The sequence below is a fragment of the Ochlerotatus camptorhynchus genome, unplaced genomic scaffold (genome assembly GCF_037179485.1).
Source record: "Ochlerotatus camptorhynchus isolate MF236.1 unplaced genomic scaffold, CSIRO-AGI_Acam_v1.1 ptg000070l, whole genome shotgun sequence".
In the NCBI taxonomy this organism is placed as follows: domain Eukaryota; kingdom Metazoa; phylum Arthropoda; class Insecta; order Diptera; family Culicidae; genus Ochlerotatus; species Ochlerotatus camptorhynchus.
In genome coordinates, this window is record NW_027040560.1 from 8,346,384 (window position 1) to 8,373,375 (window position 26,992).

General features: G+C 40.5%; 1 protein-coding gene across 1 annotated transcript in view; it reads left to right on the plus strand.

Annotated features, from left to right (window-relative positions):
• The first annotated feature begins 3,678 nt into the window (after positions 1-3,678).
• Positions 3,679-26,992, plus strand: part of mAChR-B (muscarinic acetylcholine receptor) — an 80,819-nt gene continuing 57,505 nt past the window's right edge. The window contains exon 1 of the mRNA XM_065217083.1: positions 3,679-4,015. Within this exon, the coding sequence (XP_065073155.1) occupies positions 3,915-4,015 (101 nt within the window). The 5' untranslated portion in view covers positions 3,679-3,914. The remainder of the gene's footprint in view (positions 4,016-26,992) is intronic.

Genomic DNA, 26,992 nt, shown 5'->3' on the forward strand with positions numbered 1-26,992 from the left:
AAGAGTGAATCATTACAGTATAAATCTAATGAAGTTCCGTCATCAAAGAGCTGGAAGAAAACTCAAATAATTTAAATCAATAGATCCAGTCTGAATGAAGGCTGCAAAAAGAGAATAATATTACAGCAATGACCCCATTTTGTCAGCTAGCAAAGTATGTGTACCTTAAACATTCATCTTGAAGGAGGAAGGTATGAAATTACAATTACGTGGAATTATTGAAAAATAACAGTCTGATGCGCGGAGAGGTTGACAGGATCGGGTCATAACTGTAATGTGAATATTAGGAAGATTTATCATCATCAATTTATTCTTGAATTAACCTGGAAGAATGCTTGTGAATAATTGTTATACAGATAAATTAAATTGATAAACTAAATGGTTCAAACAACAACTCCAGCCTGTAGAAAAGCTGAAAATAGGGAATCTTTACAATGTGAGTCCCCCACGGTCTTCTACTCAGTAAGCAAAAGCGGCAGCCACCAGGCTAGTCGAGCTGCTCAATTTAAATATTGGGACCTTTATTCGACCGGACCGTCCTCCGAAGACCAAAGTAGGCACGATTCCCTGCCATAATGCGTCTTTGAATTTCTCTGGTGGTATCATTTTCGGCGGTCACCAGTGAGCCCAAATATACGAACTCATCGACCACCTCGATTTCGTCACCGTCAATCTGAACTCGGGGTGGGAGGCTAACATTGTCTTCCCTAGAACCTCTTGCTTTCATGTATTTTGTCTTCGATGCGTTGATGGCAAGTCCAATCCGTCTAGCTTCAGCCTTCAGTCTGATGTACGTTTCCGCCATCATCTCAAAGTTCCGTGCCATAATGTCAATGTCATCGGCGAAACCAAGGAGCTGGATGGACTTCCTGAATATCGTGCCACTCGTGTCTATCTCAGCTCTTCTGATCACACCTTCTAACGCGATGTTGAACAGCAGACACGAAAGTCCATCACCTTGCCGTAACCCCTCTTCGAGATTCAAAGGGACTCGAGAGTGTCCCCGGTACTCGAACAACGCACATCACTCGATCCATCATCGCCTTGACCAATCGCGTCAGTTTATCCGGAAATCCGTACTCGTGCATAATCTGCCATAGCTGATCTCGATCGATTGTGTCGTTTGCGGATTTGAAATCGATGAACAAATGATGTGTGGACACGTTGTATTCGCGGCATTTCTGGAGAACCTGCCGAATCGCGAAAATTTGGTCCGTGGAAGCGCGGGCACCCATGAATCCCGCCTGGTATTGCCCCACGAACTCTCTTGCAAATGGTGACAGGCGGCGGCATAGAATATGGGAGAGTACCTTGTAGGCGGCGCTCAGCAGTGTGATCGCGCGGTAGTTGCAGCAATCCAACTTGTCGCCCTTTTTGTAGATTGGGCATACGACACCTCCCATCCACTCCTCCGGTAATATCTCCTCCTCCCAAATCTTGGCAATTACCCAGTGCAGCGCTCTAGCCAGTGCTTCACCACAGTATTTTAATAGCTCACTTGGTAGTTGATCTACACCAGTTGCTTTGTTGTTCTTCAGCCGACTGATCTCCTCCTCAACTTCTTGAAGATCAGGGGCTGGTAGCCTGTCGTCTTGCTCCAAGGAATTGCATTCTGAGGATAGTTCCATCACAATTTTGAGGAAAGTTTCAAAGGAATTCTGAGGAGCATTCCAACGATATTCTGGTGATAGTTTTCAGAAAATTCAAAATAGAGTTCCAAGGAAATTGAGAGGAACTTTTAAATTAATCAATGGTAGTTCTGAGCGGAACTAAAAAAGGATTTCTATAGTAATTCCATGGAAATATCAGGAGAATACAAAGTGAATACTGAGGAGAACTCCAAGTGATTCTTTTCAGCTGTACTTTTTGGGAAATTGCTTGGTAATACATTGCATGAAATCCCCATGCTTGGAATAGGGTTAAGCATTGCTTAAAACGTTTGGCACTCTATTTTTTTTAATTCTAGTGCAGTTTACTTTTCGTCTTTACAGAGTAGGACTTTCTGTGTTCGTACCAGAATTTGACGGTTATGCTTAGAGATACATGCATTTTACTAATTACGGACGTTCTTATGGAGTCGAGAAAACTTGTATTCCACAAACTTGCTAGGTAATTTGGTGGTTTAAATGCAAAAACTACTACTTTCGCCTCTTTTCTTCTTCGCATTTCAAGCTTATTGCTTATCACATATTACCTAATTGCATGCTCTCAACTAAGTATTATAGATGCACTTCAACAGTTATTATTTGAGAGCTTTCGATTCTTGTATCATTTTTGTATTAGTATAATTGTGTGGCATACTCTATGCCACGGGAAGACGAGACATTTTTTAACCCGAAAAAACCATAAACCGGACCAGGAGTTGAACACAGCCATCTCATGCTTTGTAGCTGCGCCTTTACCGACTGAGCTAAGGGAGGCCCCTTACACTCGGCTCACAGTACTCAAATCCTCAGCATCGCTTGCGGTTGGTAAATACGACACCGACGATGTGATTCTACCACAAAGAGGGTCATGCACTACGTATTATTCGTCTTTTACATATTTGGTTATTACATCCTAGCTGGATCCTTACGCTTGCTCTCAACTGAGCTCTTCCAGAGTTGTTAATTGAGAGCTTTATTCTAAGTTCATATCATTTTTTCACCCATACATTGTGTGCATGCACAAAGTTACTCTTAACGCAGGGAAGTCGAGAGTCATGCACTCCTTAGCTTCTTCATTATACACCGTGAGCGGACATACGTCACATCATTATGCGTTAAATTTTCAGCTAATTTAATATGTGTGAAACTAATTGGATTGTTTCCTCCTGTAGGGCAACCTAGTCGTCTACATGAATTTTCTCCGCGTTGCCACGCATCTTTTGACAGGTATTTTCAAGCGGCACAAATTCTACGTGGCAACCAGTGGGATGACTGATGCACCTGTATATTTATTTTGAATGAGATATGGCAACCGAAATCGTTATTTTCGACCTTCGCTATTAAATCAGTGAACCACCCTATGAGTACACAGTTTGATATGTATACCAACCTTCACTCCCAGCAATGCATTGTTTATGTTTACCGGCGTTTGTATCGTTGCGCATCTACCAGCTCTAATTCAATTACTCAGGATATTACAATTTACATTTCAACAATAATTACATGCTTCTCGTACGGATGGCTGCTCGGTGGAATTTCCGTGCATCGGAGAAAATGACAAACTAGTTCCTCTCGTATGCGTACCTACATTATTGGCAAGGCATATTTGCTAACTCACCATAGGCCACAGGAAGAAAGTCATTAGGCGCAAAAATGTGAAAATGATTTATCCTTCTGGCCGTGATTATTTTCCCGTTGTTCGTGTGGGAAAGTTACGCTTCTGATGGAGGTGGGGCGGAGAAAGCCTTCTCGTAATCGTAATGAGTTTTCATCGAGCAACTTCCTGATTACAAAATAATATTCTCCGATCGAGTGGGTCGTTTTCAACGGTGGTTCCCAGACCCAACAAAATTAGCTACTCAAGTGGCATTTACTGAACCTAATGAGGATATGATGGGGGTGGTTGGTCGCTATACAGGTCATTAAATGGTAAAACAGAGGAGGTGATGTTGATCCTGGTTTAATTATGTAGCAACTTAATTTGCCGTTGCGTTAGCTAATCCATTGCTCTGTTTACTTTGGTTACAGATTGTGGACTACATCCCGTTTTTCAGCAGCCGAAATCCTAACAAACCATGAACTGCAATAGGTGACAGCAGCGTGCGATCCCCGCATCAAAGCAAAAACCGGTCTCAATGGCTGCGATTGCCATTGAATCCACCTACTGGCAAATTCAACTTTACTGATCATCGTTTGGCAAAGGAGCTCCACCAGTCGTAGCTGCACTTACGCATACATCGCTCGTTTGCACGCTCAACTGTATACATCATGGACGTTGACAGCTATGACAGCGGAGACTACAATACTACCGATTACGTCAATCGAACGACACCTATCTATTCGATTAATCCAGATTTTATGACACAATGGTAAGTTTCTATCCTCGTATCTTCGAAGAAGCCTGTCCCATTTTCTTCATGATACAAAATCGATATCCATCCAATAGTTCATTCTACGGTGGTTGCTCTTACTTTTTCGTCGAATTAAGCGAACAAAAACTGGATTCTTTGCATGATGTGTTGAAAAAGTAAGAACAAGGGCTATTATATTTCCATTTACATGTTTCTCACCGGAATTGTGCTGAGCAATCGAGCGACCCCTACTTGTGTAGCAGTCCTGCTATATGGGTGTATGTTTAGACGGAGAGTAGACGGCCGGAAAAAATAGCTGTAAATATTTTCCTTATCAGACACGCAGGCTTTGACGGACCAGTTGGAAACAGGGATGTTAAAGTCATTACTTATGTTTCCTTTTTTATGGGTAATTGCTGTTAGCGCTTCTTGTTGTAATACCACGATGGATAACGCACTGAAATTGAATTGTGGATTTTTGGAAAAATTTAACAGATGGAAGCAGATGGAATAAGCTTAAATACCATTTAATCGTTTTGTTCCTTGGGCTTTTAAATTGCGGTTCTTGAAAGATTGATACTGGTTTGCATCTTTTTTCCACGGGAAGTTGACTAAACTTAAGGCTACTATCTATCAAAAACCATCGTGTAAAATTTGAAGTAGAATCTCCATACATGAAGCTGTTGAATCTGCTCCACTGGTTCATTTCTCACAGCATGCATCATAAAGACCGTCCAGAAGAAAAGAATCTCATCAGACACTGTTCAAACTGCAGGGAAAAGGGGAAGAGACGTTCCATTTTCCATTTTAAATGGAAACTACAATGAAAGCACACTGTTGCATTGAGACGAGTTTCTTGAGTAAATGGTAGTTCCTTTTAGATGATGCGAAGAAAACGATCGGCCAATCCTCCGAATGAAGCAGGCGGAATAACCGGTCGGAGGAAATGAAAACGGGCAAACATTGATAACAATAAAACTTTTGATAAATGAATTTTTTTCTCCTCTCATGGCTGTCTTTAACAAAATATTCTCCTGCATTATGCGGGGTATGTTCGCCTCAACAGCTGACTACACTATCCCGGTCTATGTCCATGAATGAACGCTCCTCGGGAAGCAATCCACTTCTCCTTCTCCAGCTTAGATCGTCGCATCGGCGGCCCGCATTTGCATATTCGAACCCGGTGGTTATGTGAAAGGCATTTGTGAAGAAATTTCACATGACACAGTGATTCAGGAGTGGAAACCTTCCCCCCCCCCAGTAATCCATTACTGGCAGCAGTATTCTGTGCTGGAGTGTGCCTATTCATGCGACAGTTATCGATTTTAATTGGCCCTGAGGGCGTTGAAATATTTCAACGAGCAACTCCTTCCCCAAGCATCCAGTGAAAGCACTCTCCCGTTCGTTGCCTCGCCAACAAGGTGTTGTGGCAACAACATTAAGACTTTGTTGCCCTAGGGTAGAAACAGTCTGTCAGAGGGGAAGATAATACAGAAAGTGTACCTAGATAGACGTATGTATTGTACACAACACACTCATAGTCAACATTCATCCGAAACTCGTTCCCGGTTTCTATTTTCTGCCGTATGTGTTTTTTTGGCTTTCCCAACTGAAATATGTGTGCTATTTTGGTCTAGTGTGGCGTGTCGCTTAAAATGAAGATAGGTATGGTTTTGGGCTTTCCCATAGGCCATAATTGGAACACGCTATTTTAGAAACGGATAGCCATAACTGGTACATCTACCCTACGTGTATCCTTTCTGAGTGCTTCTTTCTGTATTACGGTGATGGCTTTGAGTGGATTTTCATGGGAGGATGTGAGCTTATTAGTGAAAACAATTGGATAGCACTGGATGAAATTCGAGCGCCAAGTGGTATGGATACATTAAGATAGTTGTAGAAAGGAGTCTTTAAAGCGGGTTTACTAAATTTGATAGAGTTTGTTGATTTTACTCAATCTATTGCAAGGCTAACCTGACAATTTTACGATGTCGAGAAGAGACAACATCGAATCAAACGGGCATATTTTTTAGCTAAATAAAAAAATCCTTGTTTTAGACGGTCTAGTGCTTTTCAGGATAACATTGAAGTACATGTGAGCAGATAATGAACTGCCCGATCAAAATTTTAGCATATCTCATTTTCAGTAGTTGGATCAAACAATTTTTTTTGTTTTTCCTTCCTTGACTTATTTTCCTTCGATCTCCCACACCTGGACCCTACCTATCGACCCATCAACTCATAGACCATCGACCAACGGCTTTACTTCCCTTCTGAAGGATCAGGCGTGATCAGAGAAATTTATGCCTCAGAAAATCCCGGCGGCACCGACTGGCATTGAACCTAGGCCCTTTGGGGTGAGAGCTAATCACGCTTACAACTACACCACCGGTGCCGCTAAATCAAACAACTTTGGGTTCTTGCTTAGATCGTTCTGAGAAGTTCCTCGCCAAATGACGAATCGGAAAAACTAGACCGTTCCAATTTGTATGAAACTTTGGATAATTGTTTACGCCATTTTGTGTGTAAAATTTAAAAAATGGCCTCTTTGAAATTTGCTCAAAAATTTATTCACCGAAACGGCACGAAATGACGGCTGAGGCAAAGCTTGTGGCTAAAAATAATGTTGTTCTGGAAAAATACACAGTCGCGTAGAACCTTCGCATATCGTTCTGTTCCATACTTTCTTGCGCCTCAGCAATCACGCGTTCTTCGTATTGCCTTTTGACGTAGGACTACGTCTTTGATTTCTATATGGGGGTACACTTTGTGAAAACCGAAAATGGAACATGTAACAAATTAAGAAAGATTTTGAACGTTTATAACTCAGCTGCCCCTGGTCCAATTTCAATAATTTTATCACCAATCGTTCAGAAATATAGCTACGCGTTGATAACAATGCTTCCGAATGTTGATTTTCAACAATACACTATTGAAAAACTGGTAAATGTCCAGCATTGTCCAAAAGCGTCGAATTAACTAACAAATCCACCAATTACCTACATGCATATGCTGCTTCCCCAGCACAGTCGTCAGAGAGTAGTAAGTAGACGAAACAAGTCGAATTGGCATTCGCCTTCGATCCTCGGGCGCGTGCGAATAGGGAGGATGGAATTGCGTAATATTTTGCACACTCATCGCCATATTCAGAACCTAACGCAAATTCTTCGAGATAACTACCATCCGTCGTCTGGCTCGCCGTGTCGGTGTCTGACATATCTCCGGTTTGATTTAGGAGGTGTGCTGAAAAATGAGATCCGTGATGCTGTCACCTACACTAAACACGCCAAGCGTAAGCGGCCATGGATGTCATCTACGTTTTTGAAGTGACATTGACGCACTCTGTTTGGTTTCGGAGGTTAAATCATCACCAACATTGGAAACAAAACGGCTCTTTTCAGGGCCACCAAGCTTTTTACAGTAAAGAGTAGGAATAGAATTCATCTGCCTGTTTGTCCATATTCAAAACCACCGACCACACAAAATGCTCATGTAATCAAACTGGAAGCAGGGATACAAATTATTTTGATCAACCTTGATCAACTTTGAATCGCCACGGCCGGATATTTTCGATGGAAGAAGAAACAATCTAGCATCTAATTCGACGAAGACGGCAGGAAACATGTCTGGATCAACAATAGAATAGGGCCCATCAGCATTTGTAAACAAACCGTTCCAAAGCCTCACAAATTGAAGGCCGCTCACACAAACCAACACCAACATCTTGTAGGTAGAAGTTTTCCCCTATCCAATGATGGTGTTGGTTTGTGTGGGTGGCCTTCGCTTTGTGAGTAAAGGGCTTTGGAACGGTTTATTTACAAATGCTGATGGGCTCTTTTCTATTGTTGATCCAGATTTGTGAAGCCGAGTTATTTACGAAAGAGAGTGTCGATGAAGAGAATCGATCAATGTAGATAGGACCTATTGAAACCTATTGAGGCAGCTCCCAGAGATGTTATGCCTTAGAACATGCCGGTGGCGCCGACTGAGATTGGACCCAGGCCTGCTGGGGTGAAAGGTAATCACGCTAACCACCGGCGCTGATATCTATCACGGCGAATGAGAACGACCCAAATTTGAGTTTAGTTATCTCAGAAATAAGAAATAAAGTGCAGGAACTCAGCGATGAGTAAATTTGCCTCATGTTTTCCCAGGTTTTTCCAGGATTTTCCAGGGAAAAATTCCCGAATTTGAGAAAAGTAAAGATTGGTTTCACTCAGTCTATTGGTACTACTCCGAGACTGAATAAAATTTTCGTCAATTTCCTGATTTTCTGGCAGATCTTTTAGGTTTTCCACAGGAAACCATGAGACAAATTTACTCATCGCTGAGTTCCTACACTTTTGGCGATTATGAGTGAACTAATCTCAAATTTGGGTTGTTCTCATTCGCCGTGTACGCAAAAAGAAAATAGCCAGTGTCGCTACTTGATAGCAAACTACTCATAATGGGAGGAGTCTTTGTAGCTTTTATACCATTCTGCTTTAACCTAAAAAGATATAAAGCAGCGCTGCTGTCTGGTATCAGCTCATTTTCGCTTCGGACGGCGTGGTCAGCAATAGCAGCAGTAGGAAGGTGGCTAGTCCACTTTTCTATAACCAACAAGCAACACTTGACTGGTCGTGGCAAAGGAGGTGCCAATCGTCATCGCAAATTCTTCGTGATAACCACCATCCGTCGTCTGGCTCGCCGTGGCAGTGTCTGACGTATCTCCGGTCTGATCTACGAGGTGTGCTGAAGGTTTTCGTAGAAAATGAGGTCTGTGATGCTGTCACTTACACTAAACACGCCAAGCGTAAGTGGCAATGGATGTCCTCTTCAATAAAACGGCCCTTTTCATGGCCATTAAGCTTACATCAGTAAAGAGTTGGAATAGAATTTATCTGTGCTTGTTTGTCCATATTCAGAACCGCAAGCCCCCAACGACCACACAAACTTGGAAGCAGAGGTGCAAGTGATTTTGATTGATTCTCGTAATCAACTTTTTTTTTTTGAAAAAGATCACTACAAATTTGGTACTCCTACAATTCAAAAACGGAACGAGTTGAGATAATAGATATTTGATCAATTAAAAGAACTTAATGCTCTTCACATTTATTCCGTCCACTAGCGGTCCTACGTCAAGCTTCCGTTCGTGCCCCTAGGCACAGACCCTTCTACTTTTTGAACGGGTTTAAACAAAAAAGCGAATATTTCTATCAAAGATGACTTCTAAATTTATTCACCTTTCCATACGTACTGTTGGATTTGATAAAAAGTCGAGACGATTTTGAGATATTGTTTAAAATCTAACACTGCGTCTTGATTCTTAATTTGTCCCACGAGTTTCAATTCCGTCCTAACGCATTGAAACGATATTAGATTTTCTTCGTCCTACGGATAAAGGGGATGCGCCAGGAGTGCTTCCTTTATATTGAGAACAATGAGCGTAAATATTCATACAATGCGCTGTTATAGGATTTATGTTGTAGCTAATGAACTAACACATCGGAACAAACCTATTATTGATTTGTGCACGGTAAAATCATTCATATTATTGATCTTTTCTGATAGATAGAACGGAAATGGGCAATTACTTCGAAGTAGCGCTCTACCCTATTTGGGTTTTAAGTTTTAATTTTGTTTTTATTTAACATAAAAAAAAAAAATATTTTCCACTAACAGACATTTTTTTTCTCTGCAATTTTTTTTATCATAGTCACTCTAACGCTCTTGGGTCATTCGTGACTTGTCCGGGGGTGAGATTTGAACTCGTGACTTTGGCGTGAGAGGTATGGATGCTAACCACTATACCGGGGTCGCCCCCTTCTCTACAACTTGTCGGAAATGCCGTTTCCGTACTAGAATTTGTTGAAAAATTTTAAGAGCGCCATTTTGAAAATTTTTATATATCAAATATGGCTGAATTTTGGCAAAAATGTGTATCATTTCCCATAGCAAAAAATTACGCGACCCAACAAACAATTCAAAGTCACAAATAAGCATACATATTGAATAAAAGCTGTATAACAGTGTACAATGCTGAATAAAACAGGATGTCCAATTATGTGCCGAAAAAAGCTCATTGTATTGCTTCACAATATTGCTGTATAAAGGTGAATGCAGTCAGCAAAATAGCTCTTATACCACTATGCGCCCATGTTTTATGGTAGTGGTTACCATTTCCGCTTTCCAAGTAGAAGGTCACGAGTTCAAACCCAAGTCTAACCCTTTTTTTAATTTGTGTTCTAAATCGTAAATATCGATCACATCACTCACGACAACAAATTCATTGATTTTGTTTAATAAATAACCCAGCATACTTTCCTTGGGAACGGCGCCGGTGGTATAGTGGTAAGCGTGATTACCTCTCACCCCAGCAGACCTAGGTTCAATCCCAGTCGGCGCCGCCGGGATGTTCTGAGGCATAACATCTCTGATCACGCCTTCCTTCGGATGGGAAGTAAAGCCGTTGGTCCCCGGTTCATGAGTTGATGGGTCGATAGGTAGGGTCCAGGTGTGGGAGCTGCCTTCCTGGCACGTCGGCAGCATTGGTGCTCAGCACGGAAAACAAGATCGACGGAAAAAACAAACCAAAGGATCCTTTCCTTGGAAATTGAAGAGGTGAAGAGGTAGAATTGGTCTCATGTTAAACAACGATGAATGAATTAATGATTCCCACTGGACTTTGGGACGATCGGGAGTGCTGATAAGTATTCAGTTTCAATTCAAGCAAGCTTTTATTAAATATTGTAGCCCATATGATGTATTCTAGGATAGTTCAGATGGCAAGGCATGCGGCTGGTGATCGGAAGGTACATGGTTCGAAACCCATGCAACGGACATGTATATGTATGCAGTAAATTTTGTAGTATCTGTGTTGTGCGTGCTTCGTCCGAAATAATGAAAACAATCACTAAAGAAAAGACAACAACTCTGTGTCTGTCTCTACCGTTCTTTATTTTCGGGTTAATTTTCCTGCAGTTGAATAATCGTTTAATAAATGTATAATAGTGTCTAATTTAAACGTTTCTTTACATGATAGTCAAGCGTATACAGCATCGCTGTTTAAGGAACAAAGATGTCCAATGAACGCTGAATAATAAAACATTTCTAGATAGAGCTGGAATTAGGACCTAACAGCTTTTGTAAATATAATGACTTCTCGTGATGATTTCTAGAAATTTTCAAGGCTCGCCCACGCAAATCAACATCCTCATCGGGTAGCGAAAGACTTCCCCTATCCGATGGTTAGGTTGGTCTTCGTGTACGTGCCTTAAATTCCTAGAAATCATCGATAGAAGTCATTGTTCACAAAAGCTGTTTCGCCCTAATTGAGCTTTATCTAGATTTGATCGGAATAAGCTCTGTTACAACTAATGGAAGTCGAATAAAAGCTTCCCGGCATGCCTTAACCAATATCATATTGTGGTTGAATAAATTCTTCAGATCCGGTGAACAAAGCTTGAACAGAAGTTATTATTAAAAATTGTACAAGTATTATTAAGCATGCAGTTGAATAAAATCGTCAAGAAGTCATTTCTTCAATGGACGATTGTTTGTTGGGGAAATTTTATACAAATCGGAGAAGTTCGATTCAAAAATTCATTTCTTGCCATTTTGCTTGAAACTGCTCTATTGAACCATGAAAACTTATTAGGATTTTATCCGAGCAGGAAAAAATAACTTATTAATACTGAACTCAGGTATGAAAATAGTGTAAACCTCCATATGGTATTGATGAGCCTGACATAAGAGGTAAAAATAATACCTCAAAAATGTTCAACGAATAACGAATCAATAAATAGTTTAGTTATAACATTAGCAAACGGATAACAGACGCTATTTCAGATGCCAGAATACCATAGTTTGTTATTTTGAAGGTCTTCTAATACCAATTCAATTACTATTTTAGGTGTTATTGTTCAAAAGCTAAAAGATCACATTTTGTTATTTCGGTATTCATTTGATATTTTACAAAATATTCTGATAGCAGAATAATATCAAAACAAGGTTTTATACCACAAGTATACCAAAATCTGGTATCCTACCACATTAAGATATTCATTTGTTATCGATTAGCTATCGGTTCCTGCTCGGGTAGGGGGATGAATTTTAAACCTTGCACTGTTTAAAAAATTGGGAAGGGGTCTTATAATTTACCCGATGATGGGTCATTAGGCCGAACGCCACTAAACCGAACAACATTAGGCCGATGAGGTCACTAGGCCGAATGGGTAATTAGGTCGAAATTTTAAGATATGTTCACTTTTCATTATGAGCAATTCCCTACGAATTGGCAAATCGGTTTATTTTTGTAGTCTTTGATTTGGTTGAAAATTTGCAGAAACGTTCCTTATGACCGACTATGCCATTTTGCATCTTCATATCGCCAATTTGAATCTAGCATTATTTTTGAAAAGGGCGTACAGAGTGGCCAGTGAAACGGGAAACCGTGAAACCGTGAAAACCGGGAAATAATCGGGAATTTGAAAAGAAGCCGGGAAAAAGCCGGGAATTCGACGGAAGAACTGGAAAAATCAGTAAACCTAACATACTATAACAAAAATTAAATGTTGAATAACAGCTTGAGCTTAATCAAGCATGTTTTTTTCAGCTTAAAATTGATTTATAAGGCTCTTTGAAATTATTTGACGTTTTGGAAAGCTCTGCTCAGAAATCCTTTGGAATTATCCTCAGAATACCGTAGAATTCAGCGCTGAATTTTCGTGAAACTTTCTAACTTCTTCTTCTTATTCGCATTTCAAGCTTATTGCTTAGCGCATATTAGCTTATTGCGTGCTCTCAACTTAGTGTTCTAAATACACTTCCACAGTTATTAATTGAGAGCTTTCGATGCCAATACCAATGCATGAATTTGTATATTGTGTGGCAAGCACAATGATACTCTATGTCCAGGGAAGTCGAGAAAATTTCCAACCCGAAAGATTCCCTCGACCGGACCGGGAATCGAACCCGCCGTCTCCGGCTTGGTAATACCGTGCCTTTACTGACTAGGCTATGAGGCCCCCCTGTGAAACTTTCTTAAGAATTTAATTTAAATTTTTCAGCATTTTTCTTTATTTACCTCAGAACACGATTCCTTCGGCATTTTTCTTGGGTCTTGCCTAAAGTTTTCTTGTGATTCTTCTCCAGTATTCCGTTGAAATTATTATATAAAAATGCTTTAAATTCTGATTATATTTTTTTTTTTTATTTTCCTTAAAATTTACCTGCTATTCTCCTCACAATCCGCATACAATTCTTTTCAGAATCACCGAAGAATTATCCTTGAAGTTTTCCCCACAGCTCCCTTGTAATTCTTCTAAGAGTTCGTCAGGACTTAATGCTAGAATTAATTAAGGATTCTGGTTCGAGTTCTTCTCAGAATTTATAATTTTGAAAATTTTATTAAAAAAAAAATCTTAGAACCCTGAACATTTTTCCAAGACCACATAAATTTTCAGCGACTGTATTTTTCCATGAATCTGGTATTTTTTAAATATTTTGGCGCTTTACAATCATAAGAGAACTCGAGTTAAAATAAAAGTTTTTCAAATTGATTCTTAGCACCTCGAAAATTACGTGATAATGCAATATTTTTTTTAAATTATTATCACTTTAACGTTCTTGGGTCATTCGTGACTTGTCTGTGGATGAGATTTGAACTCGTGACTTTGGCGTGAGGGTATGGATTCTAACCACTACGCTGGGGTCGCCCCCGATATTGCAATAATTGTTTTTTACCGTAAAACGGGGTAACTTTGATAGTAGAATATAATGATTAAATTTTTACGCTGCACTATTTCAGAATTGGAAACAGTGGTTCCGATATGTAGCTTAGGATATTACCTTTGATGTAGTATAGAGTTTTTTGTGGTATGTTGTACATATTTTCCAAATACCTGCAAAACATTTTTTCTTCTTGTTTTTCGTCTATTTGAAAAGGCACTCAAACAATCACTTATTAAATGTATTTCCAATAAAGGCATCACAAATTAAATGTTGTTTTTTATTACTAATGTTTCTGATTATAAACTCATTCAAAGTTTATTTCTTAATTCAAATTGTTTGAGATTCACGTATGGTTTCTACATTCATCGATTATTATCAAAGTAACACCAAAACAAAAAACTAATGTCACAAGACAATTAAAATAGTGCAAATGCAATAATTCCTGGTAAACATATTACTAACGGATCAAATCCAGGATCCCCAGTAATTCTTTAAAAAATTTGAAAAATATTCATTGTTGTAAAAAATATTTAGAATATACTTCAAAAAACTATTAAAGTTACCCCGTTTTACGGCACTCATTATTAAAATCCAGGAATATTTTGAGATTTAATCCGGGAAAACCGGGAAAAACCCGTGAACTGGTCACTGCATATTGAAAAATATAAAGCTTATCTTCAGAATTTTTTTCTAATCTAATCTAATCTAATCTAATCTAATCTAATCTAATCTAATCTAATCTTATCTAATCTAATCTAATCTAATCTAATCTAATCTAATACAAGCGCAGCCAGTACGAGAAAGCATCCTGGAAAATGATTAGGTTAGATGAGGTCTAATCATTTTACTTGTCTAATTGATGTTTACAGCATATCTGAGATATGATATAAACATCAATACGGCCAGGCCTACTGCGTTGTATTTGCCGCAAAAGATGATTCTTGGAAATGAAATATCGCGAACTTTTCCAACACTGGTTGTTTGTAATGTGTAAATATTTGTACAATATTGAAGAATCATAAAATAATGCAATGGAAGGATCTTACCGAATTTTCTCCTATGTTGGTAATGATTCTAATGCGCTTAAAAGTTTCGTTGAATGCATCCGCTCCTCCGATCGGGAGGTTGCAGAAAAATCCAAACAACCGGTTTGCCATCGGCCTTGCATGTCCAAAAGCCAGATTGTGAGCAATCTCGTGACAGGCGAGCTCTAGCGAATGATTAATCACCCCTCCAAAGAAAAATGCCACCAGGAAAATCATCTTCCACGATTGGTCCTTCATTATGAACTGCGTTAGCACCATGGCACCAGCTACAAACTTGAACCGCGGATCATAACCGAAAAACTTCTTGATCTGCGGATACTTTTGCAGGATAATCTTCCTTCGACTGGCATGCGGTTCACCACTCGAAATCCGTCCTGGACACGTGCTGGCCCATTGCGGTCACTTCTTGATTGCTTGGGAAATACTCCCAAAATGAAAAAAAAAATCCGAATTTTACAACACTGCACTGCACTGTACTGCACTGCACTGAATAGAATAGAAAAGACGCTCAAAAGTACAAGTACACCGCCCCGGCTGCAGTATCGATGATACCGACCTGGAATTATCCTTAGCTCGGCCATAAAAGTCTGCACTCTTCTTCTCTAGAAAAAAAACGCGACGAAAAAACATAGACGAACAATTTTTAGCTAATCTTCAGAAAATTCTTCCTCAAAAACTGTTTGGCCGACAATATTTTTTTCGGAAAGATCAGAATTTTTTTTCGGAAAATTTTACCTGGATGCTTTTGGATTGTAAATTTGGTGTACTTTCATTATTTAAATCGAAACAGTAATAAGACCAAGTTTTGGATATTTTTTTTTCCAAAAACTTGAGTTCTTTTATATTAGAACTTTTTTGTCCATCATTTTTTCATCTTGACCTATAGTGCAATAGATGGCATTTTCGTCCCCTAAAACATATCAACAAATAAAAAAACACAAAAAATCCTTTTTTGATTAAAAATGTTTTAAGACATTATTTGAAATTAAGAAAAAAGTTGGGTCAAGTTTTTTAAAGTGCATATTTTTTTTCAAATAGTCTCATCTATTACCTGCAATATTGCCGAAGACACCAAACCGATCTAACAAACAGTTTTCGAGTAAACATTATTTGAAGATAAGTTTGATTTTATTTTATATGCCTTTTCAAAAATAAGGCTGGATTCAAAAGGGCGATATGAAGATGCAAAATGGCATTTTCGGTCATAAGGAACGTTTCCGCAAATTTTCAACCAAATCAAAAAATAAAAAATAAACCGATTTGCGAATTCGTAGTGAGTTGTACCTATACAGCATTTGCATTGATCCGGTTTAAGAAAATGCTTAACAATTGAAAAACTAGGAATGTCTTCAGACTGAAATTTTCACCCTAGCATGAATTGCTCAGAAATGTGATATTAACCTTCCTCTTTTTGACATGGCTGTTATCTAAAGAAGCTTTCAGCGACCTCTAGACGTGCCGCTACAAAAAATGACACATTAGGCATTAGGGTATAAAAAGGCCCTGACTGCAACTCGCTCACAAAAATCCATACCCAAGTAATGTTGGTTTTATGATGGTTCTGTAGAGCATGATTTGGACTTGTAGAATGGTTTAAAACCTCGATAAAACTTGCAATGCTACTTGGGTAGCCAATAGCTTAAAAGAACGACGAAGGTTTCTAGAATGGCACCCTGCTCAGGATTTTTTCCAATTTGAACATTTAGGATATCTGGCACCGGTTCCGATAGGGCACAAATGGACATTTCCAAAACCTCATGTACTGGTACTGACTCAAAATTTGTCCGATGGTTCAAAATTTATGAATTTTCAACCAGAAGTGAATAGACATCATGCCACGAACAAATAGGTGGATCTGGCCACATCTGGTACTCAGACCCGATTCCGGCATGACCCCAAATAGGACACATTCTACCCCTCATGTACTGGTAACGTCAAACGGCTCACAATTTATGATTTTCATCCCAAACCATGGACCAAAATGTTGATCTGGCCACATCTGGATATCTGGAACCGGTTTCGGTAGGGCCCCAAAAAGAACACGTTTTAAACCTCATGTACTGGTACCGTCCGACGGCTCACAATTTATAATTTTCATCCAGAAGTGAATAGACATTATGCCATGGACCAACAGGTTGATCTGGCTTCTTCTAGCCTACCCTAATCTGGTTCCAGCAGGGCTCCAGAAAGGATACTTCCAAAACCTCATCTACTGGTACGTCCAATTTATGATTTTGCATATAGAAGTAAATAAACATCATGCCATGGACCAACAGGTGGATCTGGTCACATCCGGATATCCAGAACCAGTTTCGATGAGGTGGATGAAACATTTCGTAAATTTTTGAATAATCTTTCGTTAGGAAACGATTGACGGAATCCTAATTTCTCACACCACAGCGACGCCAGTGGTGTAGTGGTAAGCGTGATTACCTCTCTTCCCAGCAAGCATAGGTTCAATCCCAGTCGGCGCCGCCGTGATGTTCTGAGGCATAACATCTCTCATCACGCCTTCATTCGGAAGGGAAGTAAAGCCGTTGGTCAATGGTCTATGAGTTGATGGGTCGATAGTTAGGGTCCAGGTGTAAGAGCTGCCTCCCTGACGTTGGTAGCATCGACGAAAAACAAGTCAAGGAAAAAATAATAATTATACCACATAGAATTTTTTAACGCCTCCCTTCTGGTGATCTACTTCATGAGCAATGTTCATAATGCATCTAATAGTTTACTGCAAAAATAAAAAATAAAACGAGTTTCATGTTCATATCTGCACGACTTCTGGTTGTTGCGAGATGAACTACCCAAAGAGCTAAACATCTCGCTAATAAAGCCTTAAAAAATATCTGTATGTCGAAATTAGAAGTGGGCACATCAGCTCATCTGGGTGAGCGGATCAGACCCGTCCAGCTCGCTAAGGAGAGCCAATTCTTTGGAACAGCTCTTCAGCTCACATTGAAATTATTGAAATTTTGACACAAAGTAACAAGAGAGCTATAGAAGCTTAGAACTACATAAAATCGTAAAATTAGTCGAAAACAAAAAATCCGTATCTTATAACAGGTTTTACTTTTCAATTGATTACGCAACAACTGAATAAGCACTGCGTAAACCAAAATGCGCACCAATTAAGCCAACAACATATCAGTAAAAGCAACAAATGTATGCGAGAGAGCTACACACTTAAACAGAGACCCTGAGTTCGGTAAAAAAAATTACCGTCTTAGATCGGTAATGCTAAAAACTACAGATGTTTCGGTATTTTTTCGCTTTATTGCTGAAAACTGTAAATGAAATGACCGAATTTCGGTAATTTCATTTTAATTTACCGAAAACGGTAAACATTTTTACCGGCAGGTCTGTAAATCAGCTTCATCACTGACTTCGGTGAAATATTTTACTGAAGTTTCGGTAAACAAAGCGTTCCATTACTGGAGTTCGGTAATGGTCTAGGTAAACGTCAAATCCACCATATTGTTATTTTCGATCAACTTTAAAAGCGTTCGTGCTTGTGAAAAATAAAAAGGTGAAATTATGGAGGCTGTTATTCAACACCATAATGAGTGAATCGTAGATATTTTCCGTAAATAATTAAATAATTTTCGTTATCTAAATAAATACCGATTACAGATGGCCGATGTTGTTGCTTGTTTTTTTTCTGTCGGTCCAAGTTCCATTCCCGTTGGCGACGATCTGAAAACAGCATTTGGAATATTCTTCCAAAGCTTCTTTGTTTTCAGTGTAGCGCCGAATCCTTCCGTCATAAACGGTTTTGTTCATTGGTGGTGCAATTTACAACACTAACTTATTGATCACGACAGCAGCCAAATTTTTACATGGGTTGCAGTGACCGCCACCTTGAAACAATATTAAAGCAAATTACAGTTGAGTCGCTTACCTTTTTATAAAATTACAGATCTCTCGGTAATTTTCGATTTGCATATCGTCCTCAAAATTACAGTTCTCCGGTAAAGTGGACTACAAATCAAGCAATACACATCGGTAAACGTTACCGATCGTTCGGTAAATTTGACAGCTAATTTTGCTGATCCAGTTTACAGATTTTTCGGTAATGTTCTCGATTACCGAAAACATTACCGACCGTTCAGCTGTTGAGAATTCGGTAAATGAATTACCGAAGTCGGTGATTTTTTCTAAGTGTGTACATCTATATCACACGGGAGAATATGATTGACATCGTTTCACACGATGTTACGCCTTTTCTCATTTGCTATGAAATCCAGTCTATATTGATGTTAATTCTCCAGCAGAAATGCTCTCATTATTCTCGACTTCAGTTCCAGATCATCAGCATGATCCGGGGAGCTGAATCATAAAAAAAAAATGAGAAAAGCAATCCGAAGAGCAGGATGGATCCAAAGCGCTCGACGGGTCCGAGAGCTGGTATCCTAAACAGCTCCCAATGAATCATTTGGTTCGATGATTCAGATCCGGAGCTGAGCTGTGAAGTGGAGAGCTGTATTTTGCTTTTTGGTTATTTGCTTTTGTGCGGATCTTTCGCTCTACCAGAGAATGATGGGAGGAGAAGTGAGAGTACCTATGCTGGAGCAATAACATCAGCAATAAGAGCTGGGTACGTAAATACATTGGATAATACTTACTTGATACTTGATGGGCTACGAATCGCCAGGTTGATTCAACGCCGAACGAAGTACTCTTCTCCATTGGACTCGGTCCTGAGCCAATCGCTTCCAGTCGCCATGAACGTTTAGCGACCTGATGTCCTCCTCAACTGCAAACAGCCAACGTGTCCGAGGTCTACCCCGGAGTCGACGACCTCTACCGGGTTCTCTGCTGAATATAATATTTGCTTGTCGTTCTTCCGGCATCCGCACTACATGCCCAGCCCACCGTAGTCTGCCGTGTTTTATAAGCTTCACTATATCCGTACCGTTATACACTTGGTACAACTCGTGATTCATGCGACGCCGCCAGATGCCATTCTCCTGTTTACCGCCGAGTATTGTTCGCAGCACCTTACGCTCAAAGACACCAAATGCTCTCCGGTCAGACTCTTTTAACGTCCACGATTCGTGGCCGTAGAGGGCTACCGGAAGTATCAGCGTCTTATACAGAGCGAATTTCGTTTTCGTTTGCAGGCTACGGGACTTCAGCTGGCTACCTAATCCGTAAAAGGCCCTGTTTGCAGCTGCAATACGTCTCTTCACCGCGCGGGTAACATCATTATCGCATGTCACTAGTGTTCCAAGATACACAAATTCTTCCACTACCTCAAATTGTTCACCATCTAACAACACTACACTACCAACACCACTATTGCTCCCACGCTGTCTACCGGCTACCATGTACTTCGTTTTGGTAGAACTTATCGTGAGCCCAATCCTCGCCGTCTCCCTCTTAAAAGGCACAAACGCCTCTTCCACTGCTCTACGGTCAATTCCGATGATATCGATGTCGTCCGCAAAGGCAAGGAGCATGTACGATCGTGTGATGATGGTACCGTTCCTCTGCACACCAGCTCTCCTAATCGCTCCTTCAAGAGCAATGTTGAACAGTAAGTTTGAAAGTGCATCACCCTGCTTCAATCCATCTAAGGTCACGAACGAGGTCGAAATCTCATCTGCAACCCTTACACTTGATTTCGATCCATCTAGCGTTGCGCGAATCAGTCTAATTAGTTTCGCCGGAAAACCATGTTCTAGCATAATCTGCCAAAGCTCATTTCTCTTCACTGAATCGTATGCTGCTTTGAAATCAATAAACAGATGGTGAGTCTGCAAGTTGTACTCCCGGAATTTATCAAGGATTTGACGCAGGGTAAACATTTGATCCGTCGTTGATCGGCCCTCACGAAAACCAGCCTGGTATTCACCGACGAAGGACTCCTCAAGCGGTCTCAATCTGTTAAACAAAACGCGTGACAGTATTTTGTACGCCGAATTCAGAAGAGTTATTCCTCGATAATTGGCGCACTCGAGTCTGTGCCCTTTTTTGAATAATGGGCAAATGAGGCTCCAACCAGCTAGTAGGCAGTTCTTCGTCCTCCCATATCTTCGTTAGAATACGGTGGATTGCTTGATGCAGCTGCTCACTTCCGTGTTTGAAAAGTTCGGCCGGGAGCTCGTCCTTCCCAGCAGCCTTATTGTTTTTCAGCTCACGTATTGCCTTTTTAACCTCGTCTAGCGTTGGAGGCTCCACAGCTTGATCGTCGTCTGCGATGTTTACTCTGTTCCTCGATACTCCCTCACTCTCTCCATTCAACAATGTCTCAAAATGTTCTTTCCACCTGGCAGCCACCATTGTTTTATCTGTCAGCAAATTCCCCTCAAGGTTATTGCACATGGAGGGAGATGGCGCTGTTTTACTCCGCACACCATTGACAGTCGCGTAGAACCTTCGCATATCGTTCTGTTCCATACTTTCTTGCGCCTCAGCAATCACGCGTTCTTCGTATTGCCTTTTCTTTCTGCGGTGGGTTCGTTTCTCAGCTGCCCTTGCTACCTTGTACCGCTCTCTGTTCAGCCGGGTACCACACACTAACATCCGGCTTCTGGCAACGTTCTTCTCATCCGTCAACCTCTGGCACTCCTCATCAAACCAGCCATTACGTGGTCGTCTTTGAGCTGTACCTATCACTTCTTGTGCTGTTGTGTTCACCGTTCCGTGGATTATGTTCCACAGATTGTTGAGGTCCTCGTTCACGTTGATTTCGCTAATCCGCTCATCAAGCTTCTGGCGGTACTCTGCAGCAACACCTTCTACTGACAAGCGATGGATATTGAAACGCATCGATCTCCGGTTCGTTGAATTCGTCACGGTCGTCCCGAATTTTGCAGACAACAAGATAATGATCTGAGTCAATGTTAGGCCCCCTAAAAGTCCTTACATCAATGACATCTGAGAAGTGCCGGCCATCCACCAACATGTGATCGATCTGGGTGCAAGTTTCGCCATTTGGGTGTCTCCAGGTGTGCTTTCGGATATTCTTGCGTGCAAAGTAGGTGCTACTGATGGCCATACCTCTAGCAGCGGCGAAGTTTATCAGTTTCAGGCCGTTATCATTGGTTACTGTATGTAGGCTCTCTGTACCAATGATTGGACGAAAGAAATCTTCCCTCCCGACCTGCGCATTTGCATCTCCGATTACAATCTTCACGTCGTGTTTTGGGCACTCATCATAAGTTTTATCGAGACTGTCATAAAACGCGTCCTTCACGTCATCGGATTTATCGTTGGTTGGCGCATAGATGTTGATCAGGCTGTAGTTGAAGAATTTGCCCCGAATCCTTAATACACAGATGCGGTCGCTTACCGGTCTCCACCGCATAACACGCTTCATCTGCTTCCCGATCACTATGAACCCTACTCCATGTTCTGCCCTATCGCCACCGCTGTGATAGATATGATACTTGAAGGAAGTGTCCACCGCCCGGAATTCACGTTCTCCGGATCTAGGCCACCGTACTTCCTGAATAGCAGCTACGCTCACATTCACTTTTTGCAGTTCACGAGCCAAAAGGCCCGCTCGTCCAGGTTCATTTAAGGTTCTGACATTCCAAGTACCGAGTTTCCATTCATTTTCCTTATTTCGTTGCCGGTTCGGTTGCCGAAAATTCCGTTCGTTGTTTTCTCTTTCTTCGTTTTTCTGAGTAATGTTGAGGGTTTCAGTATGCTACCTTACCGGGGTCGCGATACCTACATCATGTTGGTGGGGCTGCCACCTTAGGTGTAGCTGACGTGATACAGCATTTCTTATTCAGCCGCTCGCTCTGAGACAGACGCTGTTTGAGCCGCACCTCCATGGTGAACAGACGCTCGAGGGTCGCACCTCCTCACTTTGCTGTCACCACGATCCGGATCCATGTTTTTATCGTGGTGACATTGCCCAGGCTACGCTACCAGCATCTTTTGCTGGCGGTCTTTGTCATCGGCTGACCCGTGGAAGCGTGAGGTAGGAACTTGTGAGGACCAGAGCTGTTGGGACAACACTCCTTCCAGTTTGTCGACTCACCATTTGTAGCCCAATAATACTAGTAGAAATTTAACATCGTGTAACACATGTACATATGTCTCTCCCTCTCAATCATTCGCTTGGAACTTTCCTTTACCGTTGATCCTATCAATTAGTAGGCACATGTTGTATTACTTATGCTTCGCTATAAGTGCCGGATTGAATGGCTTAGATTTGTGATATCAGTGAGCTGATGAGCTGCGGTTCCTAAAAAATGAACCGCGGGTCATCAGCTCACTTTAGTGAAACGGGTCTTTAGAACAGCTCAGGAGCGGATCGCCCATCTCTAGTTCAGATGAGTGCCCCTGAAAACGCTGTGTGTAAAAATTCATTCAATCTTATTCCTAAAATATTTTTTTCTAAACTCATTTCAAGGTCATTCGTAACTTTTCAAACGGATCATTCAATGATTCTGAAGATAAGAGTAAAACAGGTTCAAAAGTGCTCACCAACTTGAACGCTTGCATTCGTGATCCTGCTATTATTTTACATGTAATATAATTGAAAGTCTAAATTTGTGCGGATTTTACAACAATCGTCCATTTTGATTAATTAGGAAATTAAGCAAGTCGAGGAATTAGGAATCTGACCTAGGCCCAGGTCAAGGCAAAAGAGAGCAGCCACCCAGGATGGAAGTCTTTCACGTTGGCCCTTTGCACCGCTGGTGGTGCACAGGACTCTTAAGTAAGTCCATTTTGATTTGTGAGTGAATGTTCAACATAAAAAATAAACCAAACTTCATCCGAACTGCATTAGTGCCATTTTAGCATCACTCAAAGTGACTCCCAGTGCAGTGCAAACACGATGCCTGCTGAACTTAAATGCTTTGAAATGCTAATTTACCTCACCAAGCTGGGCAGCAATAAGCCTTCATCGCAAAATGACCAGAATTTCATCCCGACCGAAGAGAAGAGTGGCAGGTACGGGCATGTAGCAGAATGCTATCGATTTGTACCGACAACTCAACCCCTTCATATGCCTTGGTAAAGCGCGAAAATGTTTTATTATTCATCACATCCCCAACTGTGTACACGCATTCGCTGCCGTCGGTAATCGCAAATCAGTCCCATCAGCGACGGGCTGACTTAGAGAAAAATGAATGCAATACCCTGAAATGATTGTGAACGCTAGGGTATGGCATTATTTTGTTATACGGGGCCCATTTCGGTTATACAACTCGAAATTAGTGAGCATTAGCATGAGCATGATTGACCGCCTGCGGATGCTATTCTATTATTGCCAGATCAGCAGTAATTACACAGAGAACCAATAAATGATGCTTGTGACTAGCTAGCTCAATATATAAAAATTGGCCAAGTAAGGAAGTGTAGGAATATGTTGTTTTAGTTGTTATGTACTCATATTAACAAATAAAGTGATTAACGAATCTTGCATGTGGAGGGGCCTGAAATTAAACTCATGATGTTCTGCTCAGTAAGCAAAAACGATTGCTCTTAGGCCACCGAGCTCCTCATATCACATAATACAATCCGACAATATATCACGCGTGATTGAGGCCAACCTGCTGGGAAACAAAGCGGTTGTTTTTAACTGGAACGGTCATGCAACTCGAAATTATTGAAGACACACAGTTACATTCGATATCGGTGCATAATAAATGACGATCACGATTTAAATTACGACTGATGTAAAACAAATTTTACAACAGGATTGTCGAATGACCGATTTAAGGGGTGTATGCCGAAGATAAGTGAATTGTTTGACGAATTAGTTCCGCAGCATTAAATTATTTCTATTTTTCTTCATGGATATTATGATCCAACTTCAATTTTAAGTCTTCTCTAAGTTTAGTGTTCTTTGAACCCTTGCACAGTTTCTTAGTCTGTTCCATTTTTAAATTCGTGTACCTTGTGGCAATGATAGAGACGCTCTATGTCCAGGGAAGCCGAAAAAAAAATCCACGACCAGACTGGGAATTGAACTCTTTACATCCCAAATTGTTTTGCTTTGCAGCTGCCCACTGACTGCGTCATGTGATGCCGAAACCGTTTGTAGTTCACCTAAATAATAACTATAACTTCAAAATGGTCAAAAGTGCAGTTGGGACTAACTTGCGTTCACCACCAGTACTCAACTGCAACGCTCGCAGGGATTGTGCCGCTAAACAAAAGATGAGAGAAGCGTTTTTGTCCATGTTCTAGAGCATCATCCAAGGTAGGAACATCGAAACCCAACGACCGACGTGACGAACCGCGGTGCGGAACGGATGCTCGCGTAAATGCAAACCCCTCTTGACATGGTTTATCGATGCGGGATCAGTGCAAAGGTTTCCGTACAACCACCACGCGTTTGAAGTCTCGCAAAAATGGTGTACGCAAATTTGTTGTTCACATACTAGCAGTAGTACCCAACAACAGGCACCGCAAAATATGCAATTTTGCTGCTCGGCGCTCGTAACTGTAAAAAGTTTGAATTTATTGCCAAAAATACACAGGGTGAACCCATTGTACGTGTGCTATCTTGCTGGAGAAGACTAGCAGAGGATGTTGTTGGAATCTGTTTAGATTGTATATATTACAATGCAGGTAATAACGATTTGATGAGACGGCCTCAGTAGAAATTAAAAGGCTTTCATTATGGATTTTATTACATCTGCTTGCATTGGCTTGGATTTCATGGACAATTTTCAATGCAATTTTATACGTAAAGTGCACTTTGATCACATCCAACGAATACAGTGTAACGTAAAATTAAAATTGCACACAGTGTTGCCAGTTTCAGTTGATTCTATCCTGATCGAGAACTAAACCAACTCCTATCAATTATTCCAGCTGCATACATTCTCTAAATAGAGCTTTCAGCGATTGCACATTCATCGTTGCTCTGTGAAAGTGTGTTCAGGATCAAGTATGAGCATAGGTTTATTTTCACACCCTCGTGAGGAAAAGTTATTTCATTTGCACACGCGTTAGCTTAGGAAACTCGCACTTGGAACTTATTGGGCAAACAATATGCAATCAATTTGTAGTAGCGTAGCAGCGTGAGCGATATGGTGATTTGTGTAATTGTTTAATTAAAATCTGCACCATTTCAGTCCACTTTGGACGACTGCCGGTTCGATGGATTGCGCACTATTTAACGAGTGCGGGGGTGGGGGCGCAGGAGAGCCTTTCCCCTATTACAGCAGTAGTTGGAATAATTACCGGAATCAATTGAACTGCTTTGTGGTGTGTGTTGAGACGAGAGCGTTCCATTTGGGTTCGTACAATCTAGCAGGAAAGCGGACCAGTGGGAAAAAAATTGAATAACTGCACTTGACACGTGGTAGATTGAATTAAAATTAAAATCGTAAATCAAGGTACGACTCCACTTGACTTGACTGGGTTGCCCCGTAACCTGGGTCCACTCTTTGACGAGATCCAAGTCGAACGGTAGTGGTGCTAGCACTGATGGTAGAGAGAATGTGTAGGGCTTTGATTGCAATCAACTGGTTGATTGAATTTCTGTTCGCTCGTTCCCAGGATGTAAAGCAGTGCGAATAGTGTTTCGTAACCAGTGGAAATGGTTCACATTGTACAGGTACGGTTGTTTTTTCTGAAAGAGGCTTCACAGGTTCGTGGATATATTGAAGATTGCTTAGCTCGTATCTGCAGGACGTTGAACCTTCAATTTACAGGCTGTCCATAGGATCATACAGAGAGGTACCGGTGTTTGCATATGGAGTTTTAGACGGTGTTATTTTTTCCCAATTCCTAGCTGCCTGATCTTTGGTTGTAAAAATACTGACGGCAAATGATATTACCAAAAAACAGGCATTCTAGGAGTTTGAATTTGAAACATGGTAAAGTGCACACAGAATAAATTTCATACATTTAGGACTTAGGAAAGTGTTCAAGATTTATGTCCATGCACAATTCTTAACATTCTGAATGTTAAAACAAAAATAGTTTTGGGATCCAACACCCATATGTTTTCAAGATTTTGTAGCTACATATTTTAAGTATAAATTCTTCAAATACAAATTTAAATAAAGGTCAATGAAATTAGATCAATTGTCATCATTTCAAGACTAAGATAAAATTGCAAGATCCATCGTGGACATTAATTTCATAAAACAATCTAGTAGATGCATATTAAAAACAAATAGAATAAGAAATTAAATAATTATAATACGTTTGACCGAATCAAAAGTTTCTTAAAAACTCCACAAAATAAATATCCCTGAAAAAAAATCGACGAAATTTTGTTCATAGTAAATTAAAAAAAAATTTTTTTGATGTATAT